General features: G+C 56.3%; 1 protein-coding gene across 1 annotated transcript in view; it reads left to right on the plus strand.

The window, feature by feature from the left end:
• Positions 1–15627, plus strand: part of chd8 (chromodomain helicase DNA binding protein 8) — a 57081-nt gene that overhangs the window by 14856 nt on the left and 26598 nt on the right. The window contains exons 8-17 of the mRNA XM_088634218.1: positions 1667–1735; positions 5843–5898; positions 6422–6539; positions 7116–7199; positions 10061–10198; positions 10391–10512; positions 11201–11444; positions 12059–12235; positions 13074–13217; positions 13944–14202. Of these exons, the coding sequence (XP_088490344.1) occupies positions 1667–1735; positions 5843–5898; positions 6422–6539; positions 7116–7199; positions 10061–10198; positions 10391–10512; positions 11201–11444; positions 12059–12235; positions 13074–13217; positions 13944–14202 (1411 nt within the window). The remainder of the gene's footprint in view (positions 1–1666; positions 1736–5842; positions 5899–6421; positions 6540–7115; positions 7200–10060; positions 10199–10390; positions 10513–11200; positions 11445–12058; positions 12236–13073; positions 13218–13943; positions 14203–15627) is intronic.

Here is a 15627-nt window from a genome sequence, read left to right on the forward strand (position 1 = left end):
CTGGACACTCCAGTACATTAACACTGCCCTGAGAGAGAGGGGTTCATACAGACACACTGACTGGACACTCCAGTACATGAACACTGCACTGAGAGAGAGGGGTTCATACAGACACACTGACTGACTGGACACTCCAGTACATTAACACTGCACTGAGAGAGAGGGGTTCATACAGACACACTGACTGACTGGACACTCCAGTACATTAACACTGCACTGAGAGAGAGGGGTTCATACAGACACACTGACTGGACACTCCAGTACATTAACACTGCACTGAGAGAGAGGGGTTCATACAGACACACTGACTGACTGGACACTCCAGTACATTAACACTGCACTGAGAGAGAGGGGTTCATACAGACACACTGACTGACTGGACACTCCAGTACATTAACACTGCACTGAGAGAGAGGGGTTCATACAGACACACTGACTGACTGGACACTCCAGTACATTAACACTGCACTGAGAGAGAGGGGTTCATACAGACACACTGACTGACTGGACACTCCAGTACATTAACACTGCACTGAGAGAGAGGGGTTCATACAGACACACTGACTGACTGGACACTCCAGTACATTAACACTGCACTGAGAGAGAGGGGTTCATACAGACACACTGACTGACTGGACACTCCAGTACATTAACACTGCACTGAGAGAGAGGGGTTCATACAGACACACTGACTGACTGGACACTCCAGTACATTAACACTGCACTGAGAGAGAGGGGTTCATACAGACACACTGACTGACTGGACACTCCAGTACATTAACACTGCACTGAGAGAGAGGGGTTCATACAGACACACTGACTGGACACTCCAGTACATTAACACTGCACTGAGAGAGAGGGGTTCATACAGACACACTGACTGACTGGACACTCCAGTACATTAACACTGCACTGAGAGAGAGGGGTTCATACAGACACACTGACTGACTGGACACTCCAGTACATTAACACTGCACTGAGAGAGAGGGGTTCATACAGACACACTGACTGACTGGACACTCCAGTACATTAACACTGCACTGAGAGAGAGGGGTTCATACAGACACACTGACTGACTGGACACTCCAGTACATTAACACTGCCCTGAGAGAGAGGGGTTCATACAGACACACTGACTGGACACTCCAGTACATTAACACTGCACTGAGAGAGAGGGGTTCATACAGACACACTGACTGACTGGACACTCCAGTACATTAACACTGCACTGAGAGAGAGGGGTTCATACAGACACACTGACTGACTGGACACTCCAGTACATTAACACTGCACTGAGAGAGAGGGGTTCATACAGACACACTGACTGACTGGACACTCCAGTACATTAACACTGCACTGAGAGAGAGGGGTTCATACAGACACACTGACTGACTGGACACTCCAGTACATTAACACTGCACTGAGAGAGAGGGGTTCATACAGACACACTGACTGACTGGACACTCCAGTACATTAACACTGCACTGAGAGAGAGGGGTTCATACAGACACACTGACTGAACACTGCTGGGAGTTAGGAGTTTACAGAGATGAAGACATGGGTCGAGGAATGAGTTGAGGGTTCTTGGGTCACTCAGTAGAATTGTAGGTGAAGTGTGGGGGAGAGCTGGAGAGCTCAGCTGATGATGATGTTAATGGTCTTGCAGGAGAACCCCAGCGAGGAGGATGCTGCCATCGTGGATAAAGTGCTTTCCATGCGGGTCAGCAGGAAAGAGGTGGGTCAGAGGGAGTGTGGGCGTGGGGGAGTTCACACAGTGGGCAGCTACTGTACCTCAGTGTGGGCGTGGGGGACTGTGGGTGGTTGAAGACGGCGGGGGGTCACTGGGGGCGTGGGGGACTGTGGGTGGTTGAAGACAGTGGGGTGTCACTGTGAGTGTGGGTGACTGTGGGGGGTTGAAGACAGTGGGGTGTCGCTGTGGGTGGTTGAAGACAGTGGGGTGTCGCTGTGGGTGGTTGAAGACAGTGGGGTGTCACTGTGGGCGTGGGTGACTGTGGGGGGTTGAAGACAGTGGGGTGTCACTGTGGGCGTGGGGGACTGTGGGTGGTTGAAGACAGTGGGGTGTCACTGTGGGGGACTGTGGGTGGTTGAAGACAGTGGGGTGTCGCTGTGGGCGTGGGGAACTGTGGGTGGTTGAAGACAGTGGGGTGTCACTGTGGGCGTGGGGAACTGTGGGTGGTTGAAGACAGTGGGGTGTCACTGTGGGTGGTTGAAGACAGTGGGGTGTCACTGTGGGTGGTTGAAGACAGTGGGGTGTCGCTGTGGGCGTGGGGGACTGTGGGTGGTTGAAGACAGTGGGGTGTCACTGTGGGTGTGGGGGACTGTGGGTGGTTGAAGACTGGGGTGTCACTGTGGGTGGTTGAAGACTGGGGTGTCACTGTGGGTGGTTGAAGACAGTGGGGTGTCACTGTGGGTGTGGGTGACTGTGGGGGGTTGAAGACAGTGGGGTGTCACTGTGAGTGTGGGGGACTGTGGGGGGTTGAAGACAGTGGGGTGTCACTGTGGGGGGTTGAAGACAGTGGGGTGTCACTGTGGGTGGTTGAAGACAGTGGGGTGTCACTGTGGGTGTGGGTGACTGTGGGTGGTTAAAGACTGGGGTGTCACTGTGGGTGGTTGAAGACTGGGGTGTCACTGTTGGTGGTTGAAGACAGTGGGGTGTCACTGTGAGTGTGGGTGACTGTGGGTGGTTGAAGACTGGGGTGTCACTGTGGGTGGTTGAAGACTGGGGTGTCACTGTTGGTGGTTGAAGACAGTGGGGTGTCACTGTGAGTGTGGGTGACTGGGTGGTTAAAGACTGGGGTGTCACTGTGGGTGGTTGAAGACTGGGGTGTCACTGTGGGTGGTTGAAGACAGTGGGGTGTCGCTGTGGGTGGTTGAAGACAGTGGGGTGTCACTGTGGGTGTGGGGGACTGTGGGTGGTTGAAGACAGTGGGGTGTCACTGTGAGTGTGGGGGACTGTGGGTGGTTGAAGACTGGGGTGTCACTGTGGGTGGTTGAAGACAGTGGGGTGTCACTGTGGGCGTGGGGGACTGTGGGTGGTTGAAGACAGTGGGGTGTCACTGTGGGTGTGGGGGACTGTGGGTGGTTGAAGACAGTGGGGTGTCACTGTGGGTGGTTGAAGACAGTGGGGTGTCACTGTGAGTGTGGGTGACTGTGGGGGGTTGAAGACAGTGGGATGTCACTGTGGGCGTGGTTGACTGTGGGTGGTTGAAGACAGTGGGGTGTCACTGTGAGTGTGGGTGACTGTGGGTGGTTGAAGACTGGGGTGTCACTGTGGGTGGTTGAAGACAGTGGGGTGTCACTGTGGGCGTGGGGGACTGTGGGTGGTTGAAGACAGTGGGGTGTCACTGTGAGTGTGGTTGACTGTGGGTGGTTGAAGACTGGGGTGTCACTGTGGGTGGTTGAAGACTGGGGTGTCACTGTGGGTGGTTGAAGACAGTGGGGTGTCACTGTGAGTGTGGGTGACTGTGGGGGGTTGAAGACAGTGGGGTGTCACTGTGGGCGTGGTTGACTGTGGGTGGTTGAAGACAGTGGGGGGGGACTGTGGGTGGTTGAAGACAGTGGGGTGTCACTGTGGGGGGTTGAAGACAGTGGGGTGTCACTGTGGGTGTGGGTGACTGTGGGGGGTTGAAGACAGTGGGGGGTGACTGTGGGTGGTTGAAGACAGTGGGGTGTCACTGTGAGTGTGGGTGACTGTGGGGGGTTGAAGACAGTGGGGTGTCACTGTGGGCGTGGTTGACTGTGGGTGGTTGAAGACAGTGGGGGGGGACTGTGGGTGGTTGAAGACAGTGGGGTGTCACTGTGGGGGGTTGAAGACAGTGGGGTGTCACTGTGAGTGTGGGTGACTGTGGGTGGTTAAAGACTGGGGTGTCACTGTGGGTGGTTGAAGACTGGGGTGTCACTGTGGGTGGTTGAAGACTGGGGTGTCACTGTGGGTGGTTGAAGACAGTGGGGTGTCACTGTGGGCGTGGTTGACTGTGGGTGGTTGAAGACAGTGGGGTGTCGCTGTGGGTGTGGGGGACTGTGGGTGGTTGAAGACAGTGGGGTGTCACTGTGAGTGTGGTTGACTGTGGGTGGTTGAAGACTGGGGTGTCACTGTGGGTGGTTGAAGACTGGGGTGTCACTGTGGGTGTGGGGGACTGTGGGTGGTTGAAGACTGGGGTGTCACTGTGGGTGGTTGAAGACTGGGGTGTCACTGTGGGTGGTTGAAGACAGTGGGGTGTCACTGTGAGTGTGGGTGACTGTGGGGGGTTGAAGACAGTGGGGTGTCACTGTGGGCGTGGTTGACTGTGGGTGGTTGAAGACAGTGGGGGGGGACTGTGGGTGGTTGAAGACAGTGGGGGTGGTTCTGTGGGTGGTTGAAGACAGTGGGGTGGTGCTGTGGGGGACTGTGGGTGGTTGAAGACAGTGGGGTGTCACTGTGGGTGTGGGGGACTGTGGGTGGTTGAAGACAGTGGGGTGTTGCTGTGGGCGTGGGGGACTGTGGGTGGTTGAAGACAGTGGGGTGTCACTGTGAGTGTGGGTGACTGTGGGTGGTTGAAGACTGGGGTGTCACTGTGGGTGGTTGAAGACTGGGGTGTCACTGTGGGTGGTTGAAGACAGTGGGGTGTCACTGTGGGTGTGGGTGACTGTGGGGGGTTGAAGACAGTGGGGTGTCACTGTGAGTGTGGGGGACTGTGGGGGGTTGAAGACAGTGGGGTGTCACTGTGGGGGGTTGAAGACAGTGGGGTGTCACTGTGGGTGTGGGGGACTGTGGGTGGTTGAAGACGGTGGGGTGTCACTGTGAGTGTGGTTGACTGTGGGTGGTTGAAGACTGGGGTGTCACTGTGGGTGGTTGAAGACTGGGGTGTCACTGTGGGTGGTTGAAGACTGGGGTGTCACTGTGGGTGGTTGAAGACAGTGGGGTGTCACTGTGAGTGTGGGTGACTGTGGGTGGTTGAAGACAGTGGGGTGTCACTGTGGGCGTGGGTGACTGTGGGGGGTTGAAGACAGTGGGGGGGGACTGTGGGTGTGGGGGACTGTGGGTGGTTGAAGACTGGGGTGTCACTGTGGGTGGTTGAAGACTGGGGTGTCACTGTGGGTGTGGGGGACTGTGGGTGGTTGAAGACTGGGGTGTCACTGTGGGTGGTTGAAGACTGGGGTGTCACTGTGGGTGTGGGGGACTGTGGGTGGTTGAAGACTGGGGTGTCACTGTGGGTGGTTGAAGACTGGGGTGTCACTGTGGGTGGTTGAAGACAGTGGGGTGTCACTGTGGGCGTGGGTGACTGTGGGGGGTTGAAGACAGTGGGGGGGGACTGTGGGTGTGGGGGACTGTGGGTGGTTGAAGACGGTGGGGTGTCACTGTGAGTGTGGTTGACTGTGGGTGGTTGAAGACTGGGGTGTCACTGTGGGTGGTTGAAGACTGGGGTGTCACTGTGGGTGGTTGAAGACAGTGGGGTGTCACTGTGAGTGTGGGTGACTGTGGGGGGTTGAAGACAGTGGGGTGTCACTGTGGGCGTGGTTGACTGTGGGTGGTTGAAGACAGTGGGGGGGGACTGTGGGTGGTTGAAGACAGTGGGGTGTCACTGTGGGGGGTTGAAGACAGTGGGGTGTCACTGTGGGTGTGGGTGACTGTGGGGGGTTGAAGACAGTGGGGGGGGACTGTGGGTGGTTGAAGACAGTGGGGGTGGTTCTGTGGGTGGTTGAAGACAGTGGGGTGGTGCTGTGGGGGACTGTGGGTGGTTGAAGACCGCTGTGAGAGTTGTTGAATGGACATGGGCTGTGTGCTGAGTAGCTGTCGGGTCTTAATCTGTGTGCTCAAGCTCCCTGCCTCTCTGTTTTGCAGATCTCCCCTGGTCAGTACGTCAATGTGGAGGAGTTCTTTGTGAAATACAAGAACTAGTAAGTATGAGCAGGACTAAGCATCATATGATGGAGCACGTGTTAATCTGGAGATTAGCATACACTTTAGTAACACAGAGATTAATATAGACCCTAGAGACACTCCTTACACAGAGATTAATACAGACCCTAATACAGACCCTAGAGACACTCCTCACACAGAGATTAATACAGACCCTAATACAGACCCCAGAGACACTCCTCACTCAGAGATTAATACAGGCCCTAATTCAGACCCCAGAGACACTCCTCACACAGAGATTAATACAGACCCTAATACAGAACCCAGAGACACTCCTCACACAGAGAGATTAATACAGACCCTAATACAGACCCTAGAGACACCCCACACACAGAGAGATTAATACAGACCCTCATCCAGACCCCAGAGACACCCCACACACAGAGAGATTAATACAGACCCTCATCCAGACCCCAGAGACACCCCACACACAGATTAATACAGACCCCAGAGACGCTTCTCACACAGAGACACTAATGGAAACCTGCCTCTGGACCTCAGCTCGTACCTGCACTGTGAGTGGGCCACCATGGAGCAGCTGGAGAGGGACAAGCGGATCCACCAGAAGCTCAAGAGGTTCAAGACCAAGATGGCTCAGATGCGGCACCTGTTCCAGGAGGTCAGTGAGGGCGGGAGTGAGCTGCCTCGGGCTCCCCGTCACGCCCCCGTGGCAAGTTCGTTTCAGATCGGGTTTTTATTTTTCCCCTCCGTGTTCCAAACCGCGTGGGGGTCAAGCATCTCGAATCCCGACAGCGTCACAAAGTGTGCAGCTGTGCTTGCTTTCAAATGTGTGTGTCCATCCCTGGAGAAGACGTCCCTTCCCTAGGGCGGCGCGGTGTCCTTTGTGTTAGTGGTAATGCACTCCTGATCCTGGAGGGGGCGCTGTCTCGTTTGTTTGTGTTTGATTTGACCCGGTCACAGCTCGATTCGAGCCCCGTTGCTCTCTGAAGTGGGATTTATCGTCACCTGCCTTCTCGGTCTTTGCTGATTGAGGATCAGACGTTGACCTACGAAACCGGGGATTGCGCGGGGGGGTTGGCGCGATTTATTTTGGATGTCTCTTCTCTTCCTGTGCCCGAAGGTCCGGGCGTCTCAGTCGGTTCTTCCCGGCTGGTTTATCTCACCTCCCTCTCGTCCCTCTCTCCCTCCGTCCTTCTGTCCTCTGTCCTGGTCTCTCCTCTCCCTCCGTGTGCAGGACGAGGAGCCCTTCAACCCCGACTATGTGGAGGTGGACAGGATCCTGGACGAGTCCCACAGTGTGGACAAGGACAACGGAGAGGTGAGGGGGGCCCGGTTCCACCGGCTTTGCCTTTCACAGCGTGAGGCGCTGTTGTTGCCTGGTGAAGTCGGGTGTTGCACTGTGTGTTGCGGTGTTGTACTTGGCAGTGTGCTAACTGGTGAGGTGGTGTGTGACGCTGACTGTGTGCTGGTGTTGTGTTGTTGTTGTAGCCGGTGGTGTACTACCTGGTGAAGTGGTGTGTGACGCTGACTGTGTTGTGTTGTTGTAGCCGGTGGAGTACTACCTGGTGAAGTGGTGTGTGACGCTGACTGTGTGCTGGTGTTGTGTTGTTGTTGTAGCCTGTGGTGTACTACCTGGTGAAGTGGTGTGTGACGCTGACTGTGTGCTGGTGTTGTGTTGTTGTAGCCGGTGGTGTACTACCTGGTGAAGTGGTGTGTGACGCTGACTGTGTGCTGGTGTTGTGTTGTTGTTGTAGCCGGTGGTGTACTACCTGGTGAAGTGGTGTGTGACGCTGACTGTGTTGTGTTGTTGTAGCCGGTGGTGTACTACCTGGTGAAGTGGTGTGTGACGCTGACTGTGTTGTGTTGTTGTTGTAGCCGGTGGTGTACTACCTGGTGAAGTGGTGTGTGACGCTGACTGTGTTGTGTTGTTGTAGCCGGTGGAGTACTACCTGGTGAAGTGGTGTGTGACGCTGACTGTGTGCTGGTGTTGTGTTGTTGTTGTAGCCGGTGGTGTACTACCTGGTGAAGTGGTGTGTGACGCCGACTGTGTTGTGTTGTTGTAGCCGGTGGTGTACTACCTGGTGAAGTGGTGTGTGACGCCGACTGTGTTGTGTTGTTGTAGCCGGTGGTGTACTACCTGGTGAAGTGGTGTGTGACGCCGACTGTGTTGTGTTGTTGTAGCCGGTGGTGTACTACCTGGTGAAGTGGTGTGTGACGCTGACTGTGTTGTGTTGTTGTAGCCGGTGGTGTACTACCTGGTGAAGTGGTGTGTGACGCTGACTGTGTTGTGTTGTTGTAGCCGGTGGTGTACTACCTGGTGAAGTGGTGTGTGACGCTGACTGTGTTGTGTTGTTGTAGCCGGTGGAGTACTACCTGGTGAAGTTGTGTGTGACGCTGACTGTGTGCTGGTGTTGTGTTGTAGCCGGTGGTGTACTACCTGGTGAAGTGGTGTGTGACGCCGACTGTGTTGTGTTGTTGTAGCCGGTGGTGTACTACCTGGTGAAGTGGTGTGTGACGCTGACTGTGTTGTGTTGTTGTAGCCGGTGGAGTACTACCTGGTGAAGTTGTGTGTGACGCTGACTGTGTGCTGGTGTTGTGTTGTTGTTGTAGCCGGTGGTGTACTACCTGGTGAAGTGGTGTGTGACGCTGACTGTGTTGTGTTGTTGTAGCCGGTGGAGTACTACCTGGTGAAGTTGTGTGTGACGCTGACTGTGTGCTGGTGTTGTGTTGTGTTGTTGTAGCCGGTGGTGTACTACCTGGTGAAGTGGTGTGTGACGCCGACTGTGTTGTGTTGTTGTAGCCGGTGGTGTACTACCTGGTGAAGTGGTGTGTGACGCCGACTGTGTTGTGTTGTTGTAGCCGGTGGTGTACTACCTGGTGAAGTGGTGTGTGACGCCGACTGTGTTGTGTTGTTGTAGCCGGTGGTGTACTACCTGGTGAAGTGGTGTGTGACGCCGACTGTGTTGTGTTGTTGTAGCCGGTGGTGTACTACCTGGTGAAGTGGTGTGTGACGCCGACTGTGTTGTGTTGTTGTAGCCGGTGGTGTACTACCTGGTGAAGTGGTGTGTGACGCCGACTGTGTTGTGTTGTTGTAGCCGGTGGTGTACTACCTGGTGAAGTGGTGTGTGACGCTGACTGTGTTGTGTTGTTGTAGCCGGTGGTGTACTACCTGGTGAAGTGGTGTGTGACGCTGACTGTGTTGTGTTGTTGTAGCCGGTGGAGTACTACCTGGTGAAGTGGTGTGTGACGCTGACTGTGTGCTGGTGTTGTGTTGTTGTTGTAGCCGGTGGTGTACTACCTGGTGAAGTGGTGTGTGACGCTGACTGTGTTGTGTTGTTGTAGCCGGTGGTGTACTACCTGGTGAAGTGGTGTGTGACGCCGACTGTGTTGTGTTGTTGTAGCCGGTGGTGTACTACCTGGTGAAGTGGTGTGTGACGCCGACTGTGTTGTGTTGTTGTAGCCGGTGGTGTACTACCTGGTGAAGTGGTGTGTGACGCCGACTGTGTTGTGTTGTTGTAGCCGGTGGTGTACTACCTGGTGAAGTGGTGTGTGACGCCGACTGTGTTGTGTTGTTGTAGCCGGTGGTGTACTACCTGGTGAAGTGGTGTGTGACGCCGACTGTGTTGTGTTGTTGTAGCCGGTGGTGTACTACCTGGTGAAGTGGTGTGTGACGCCGACTGTGTTGTGTTGTTGTAGCCGGTGGTGTACTACCTGGTGAAGTGGTGTGTGACGCTGACTGTGTTGTGTTGTTGTAGCCGGTGGTGTACTACCTGGTGAAGTGGTGTGTGACGCTGACTGTGTTGTGTTGTTGTAGCCGGTGGTGTACTACCTGGTGAAGTGGTGTGTGACGCTGACTGTGTTGTGTTGTTGTAGCCGGTGGAGTACTACCTGGTGAAGTGGTGTGTGACGCTGACTGTGTGCTGGTGTTGTGTTGTTGTTGTAGCCGGTGGTGTACTACCTGGTGAAGTGGTGTGTGACGCTGACTGTGTTGTGTTGTTGTAGCCGGTGGTGTACTACCTGGTGAAGTGGTGTGTGACGCCGACTGTGTTGTGTTGTTGTAGCCGGTGGTGTACTACCTGGTGAAGTGGTGTGTGACGCCGACTGTGTTGTGTTGTTGTAGCCGGTGGTGTACTACCTGGTGAAGTGGTGTGTGACGCTGACTGTGTTGTGTTGTTGTAGCCGGTGGTGTACTACCTGGTGAAGTGGTGCTCTCTGCCCTATGAAGACTCCACCTGGGAGCTGAAGGAGGATGTGGATGAGGGGAAGGTCCTGGAGTTCAAGAAGATACAGAGCAGACAGTCCTGCCTCAAGAGAGTGGTCAGTACTGTCCCCTCACTGTCCTCTGTGTCCATGTGCTCACTGTCCAGTGTCTGTCTCTAGAGTGGTCAGTACTGTCCTCTTGTTGTCCGCACAGTGTCTTCAGGCAGCAGTCAGTGCTGTGTCCATTCTGTCTGGGATATCAACACGAATCCTTTGTCTCCGTGTAATTAACCCACTTGTCTCCTCCAGCCTCGTCCACCAGCCAGCGCCTGGAAAAAGCTGGATCTTTCCCGGGAATACAAGAACGGGAATACTCTCCGGGAATACCAGCTGGAGGGAGTGAACTGGCTGCTCTTCAACTGGTACAACAGGTCAGTGTCCGCCTGCTGTACGATCTCTCCTCCCTCCCTGTCTGTCTCTCTCTCTGCTGTACGATCTCTCTCTCTCTCTCTCTCTCTCTCTCTCTCTCTCTCTCTCTCTCTCTCTCTCTCTCTCTCTTCTGTACGATCTCTCCTCCTTCCCTCTCTCTCTCTGCTGTACGATCTCTCCTCCCTCCCTGTCAATTCAATTCAAGGTGCTTTATTAGCATGACCGATGGGTACAATCAGTGTTGCCAAAGCAAATAAAAATAATAAAATTAACATGGAACAAAACAAAAAATAGAAACGATCTCTCTCTGCTGTATGATCTCTCTCTCTGCTGTACGATCTCTCCTCCCTCCCTGTCTCTCTCTCTGCTGTACAATCTCTCTCTCTCTCTCTGTCTCTCTCTCTGCTGTACGATCTCTCCTCCTTACCCATCTCTCTCTCTCTGCTGTACGATCTCTCCTCCGTCTCCCTCTCTCTCTCTCTGCTGTACGATCTCTCCTCCGTCTCTCTCTCTCTCTGTCTCTCTCTCTGCTGTACGATCTCTCCTCCTTACCCATCTCTCTCTCTCTGCTGCACGATCTCTCCTCCGTCTCCCTCTCTCTCTCTCTGCTGTACGATCTCTCCTCCGTCTCTCTCTCTCTCTCTCTCTCTGCTGTACGATCTCTCTTCCCTGTCTGCCTCCCTCCTGCAGGCAGAACTGTATCCTTGCGGATGAGATGGGTCTCGGGAAGACGATCCAGTCGATCACCCTGCTGTCGGAGATCCACAGCGTGGGGATCCGCGGCCCCTTCCTCGTCATCGCGCCCCTGTCCACCATCGCCAACTGGGAGCGCGAGTTCGCCAGCTGGACTGAGATGAACGCCATTGTCTACCATGGCAGCCTGGCCAGCCGGCAGATGATACAGCAGTATGAGATGTACTGCAGGGATGATAAGGTGAGAGACAGTACATGAACACTGCACTGAGAGAGAGGGGTTCATACAGACACTGACTGACTGGACACTCCAGTACATGAACACTGCACTGAGAGAGAGGGGTTCATACAGACACACTGACTGACTGGACACTCCAGTACATGAACACTGCACTGAGAGAGAGGGGTTCATACAGACACACTGACTGGACACTCCAGTACATTAACACTGCACTGAGAGAGAGGGGTTCATACAGACACACTGACTGACTGGACACTCCAGTACATTAACACTGCACTGAGAGAGAGGGGTTCATACAGACACACTGACTGACTGGACACTCCAGTACATTAACACTGCACTGAGAGAGAGGGGTTCATACAGACACACTGACTGACTGGACACTCCAGTACATTAACACTGCCCTGAGAGAGAGGGGTTCATACAGACACTGACTGACTGACTGACTGGACACTTTTGGGGTAGAGGCAGTCTTGCGCAGCTCTGTTTTTCTGTTGGTGCTGCAGTATAAAAATCAGAAAGCAGATCCCACTCCGCCAGACGTACAGGCTGCTGGTCCTGCTGTTGGCTGGGAGACGTCAAGGAATGCTCTCTCACACCCCTCTCTCTCTCAGGGACACCTGATCCCGGGGGCCTACAAGTTCGACGCCCTGATCACCACGTTCGAGATGGTGCTGTCCGACTGCCCCGAGCTGCGGGAGATCGCCTGGCGCTGCGTGGTCATCGACGAGGCCCACCGCCTCAAGAACCGCAACTGCAAGCTGCTGGACAGCCTCAAAATGCTGGACCTGGTGAGAGGAGGGATGGAGGAAGGGGTGGGGCTGGGCTGTGGAGAAGTGGGTGGGGTGGGCCAGAGGCAGGGCTGTGGAGAAGTGGGTGGGGCGGGGCTGTGGAGATGTGGGTGGGGCTGGCCAGAGGCAGGGCTGCGGAGAAGTGGGTGGGGCGGGGCTGTGGAGAAGTGGGTGGGGCGGGGCTGTGGAGAAGTGGGTGGGGCTGGCCAGAGGCAGGGCTGTGGAGAAGTGGGTGGGGCGGGGCTGTGGAGAAGTGGGTGGGGCTGGCCAGAGGCAGGGCTGTGGAGAAGTGGGTGGGGCTGGCCAGAGGCGGGGCTGTGGAGAAGTGGGTGGGGCGGGGCTGTGGAGAAGTGGGTGGGGCGGGCCGGAGGCGGGGCTGTGGAGAGGTGGGTGGGGCGGAGCTGTGGAGAAGTGGGTGGGGCGGGCCGGAGGCGGGGCTGTGGAGAAGTGGGTGGGGCTGGCCAGGGGCGGGGCTGTGGAGAAGTGGGTGGGGCGGGGCTGTGGAGAAGTGGGTGGGGCTGGCCAGAGGCGGGGCTGTGGAGAGGTGGGTGGGGTGGGGCTGTGGAGAAGTGGGTGGGGCGGGCCGGAGGCGGGGCTGTGGAGAAGTGGGTGGGGCTGGCCAGGGGCGGGGCTGTGGAGAAGTGGGTGGGGCGGGGCTGTGGAGAAGTGGGTGGGGCTGGCCAGAGGCGGGGCTGGCCAGAAGTGGGTGGGGCTGTGCAGAGTCCCAGTTGGAAAAGGACCTCCAGGGTGATCCTAGTCCGTTTTGGCCCTGGGGTGTTTTGGGAGATCGCTGCCTCCTCCTTTGATGACACTGACCGGCTCCGTTCCCTCTTCCCAGGAGCACAAGGTCCTGCTGACAGGCACGCCCCTGCAGAACACCGTGGAGGAGCTGTTCAGCCTGCTGCACTTCCTCGAGCCCACGCAGTTCCCCTCGGAGACCGAGTTCCTCAAGGACTTCGGGGACCTCAAGACCGAGGAGCAGGTACGGAGCCCGAGAGGGGCTGGGGTGCGCAGATGATGGGCCAGCGAGGATGACACTGAAAGGGTTCGAATGAAGAGTTGGGGGGGGGCGGGTAGTGGTGTGTGTTGGGGCACACGGACAGTGTGGGTGGAGTGTGGGGACAGGAGAGCTGTGGGCGGCCCCTGGGGTGCCTGGGTAGTGTGGGCACTTTCGGAGACCCTGGGGGCAGGGAGGCAGGCAGTATCGAAGTGGGGTGTCAGGGTGCGGGGGGGGCGGGGCCAGTTTCGGAGACCCTGGGGGCGCCCTGGGGCGTTTCGGGGACCCTGGGGGCAGGGGGGCAGGCAGTATCGAAGTGGGGTGTCAGGGTGCGGGGGGGGCGGGGCCAGTTTCGGAGACCCTGGGGGCGCCCTGGGGCGTTTCGGGGACCCTGGGGGCAGGGGGGCAGGCAGTATCGAGGTGGGCTGTCGGGGTGCAGGGGGGGGCGGGGGCCAATTTCGGGGACCCTGGGGGCGCCCTGGGGCGTTTCGGGGACCCTGGGGGCAGGGAGGCAGGCAGTATCGGGGTGGGCTGTTGGGGTGCAGGGGGGGGCGGGGCCAGTTTCGGGGACCCTGGGGGCAGGGAGGCAGGCAGTATCGGGGTGGGGTGTCAGGGTGCGGGGGGGGGCGGGGCCAGTTTCGGGGACCCCGGGAGCACGGGGGCACGCGGTGCCTTGCCCGCATCAGCGCCCCCTCTCACCCCGCCCCTCAGGTGCAGAAGCTGCAGGCCATCCTGAAGCCCATGATGCTGCGGCGCCTGAAGGAGGACGTGGAGAAGAACCTGGCGCCCAAGCAGGAGACCATCATCGAGGTGGAGCTGACCGCCGTGCAGAAGAGATACTACCGCGCCATCCTGGAGCGCAACTTCACCTTCCTCAGCCAGGGGGCGGCGCAGAGCAGCAACGTGCCCAACCTGCTCAACGCCATGATGGAGCTGCGCAAGTGCTGCAACCACCCCTACCTCATCACCGGTAATTAACACTCATTAACGCTCGTTAGTGCCCACCTGCTGCTGCAGCCACCCCTACCTCATCACCGGTAATTAACACTCATTAACGCTCGTTAGTGCACACCTCCTGCTGCAGCCACCCCTACCTCATCACGGGTAATTAACACTCATTAACGCTCGTTAGTGCGCACCTCCTGCTGCAGCCACCCCTACCTCATCACGGGTAATTAACACTCATTAACGCTCGTTAGTGCGCACCTGCTGCTGCAGACACCCCTACCTCATCACGGGTAATTAACACTCATTAACGCTCGTTAGTGCCCACCTGCTGCTGCAGACACCCCTACCTCATCACCGGTAATTAACACTCATTAACGCTCGTTAGTGCTCACCTCCTGCTGCAGACACCCCTACCTCATCACCGGTAATTAACACTCGTTAGTGCACACCTCCTGCTGCAGCCACCCCTACCTCATCACCGGTAATTAACACTCATTAACGCTCGTTAGTGCTCACCTCCTGCTGCTGCAGCCACCCCTACCTCATCACCGGTAATTAACACTCGTTAACACTCGTTAGTGCACACCTCCTGCTGCAGCCACCCCTACCTCATCACCGGTAATTAACACTCATTAACGCTCGTTAGTGCACACCTCCTGCTGCAGCCACCCCTACCTCATCACCGGTAATTAACACTCATTAACGCTCGTTAGTGCTCACCTCCTGCTGCAACCACCCCTACCTCATCACGGGTAATTAACACTCATTAACGCTCGTTAGTGCCCACCTCCTGCTGCAGCCACCCCTACCTCATCACCGGTAATTAACACTCATTAACGCTCGTTAGTGCCCACCTGCTGCTGCAGCCACCCCTACCTCATCACCGGTAATTAACACTCATTAACGCTCGTTAGTGCTCACCTCCTGCTGCAACCACCCCTACCTCATCACCGGTAATTAACACTCGTTAACACTCGTTAGTGCACACCTCCTGCTGCAGCCACCCCTACCTCATCACCGGTAATTAACACTCGTTAGTGCACACCTCCTGCTGCAGCCACCCCTACCTCATCACCGGTAATTAACACTCATTAACGCTCGTTAGTGCCCACCTGCTGCTGCAGCCACCCCTACCTCATCACCGGTAATTAACACTCATTAACGCTCGTTAGTGCTCACCTCCTGCTGCAACCACCCCTACCTCATCACCGGTAATTAACACTCATTAACACTCGTTAGTGCTCACCTCCTGCTGCAGCCACCCCTACCTCATCACTGGTAATTAACACTCATTAACACTCGTTAGTGCTCACCTCCTGCTGCAGCCACCCCTACCTCATCACCGGTAATTAACACTCATTAACGCTCGTTAGTGCTCACCTGCTGCTGCAGCCACCCCTACCTCATCACCGGTAATTAACACTCATTAACGCTCGTTAGTGCCCAC

Source organism: Lepisosteus platostomus, chromosome 6 (genome assembly GCF_059453375.1).
Source record: "Lepisosteus platostomus isolate fLepPlt1 chromosome 6, fLepPlt1.hap1, whole genome shotgun sequence".
Lineage (NCBI taxonomy): Eukaryota > Metazoa > Chordata > Actinopteri > Semionotiformes > Lepisosteidae > Lepisosteus > Lepisosteus platostomus.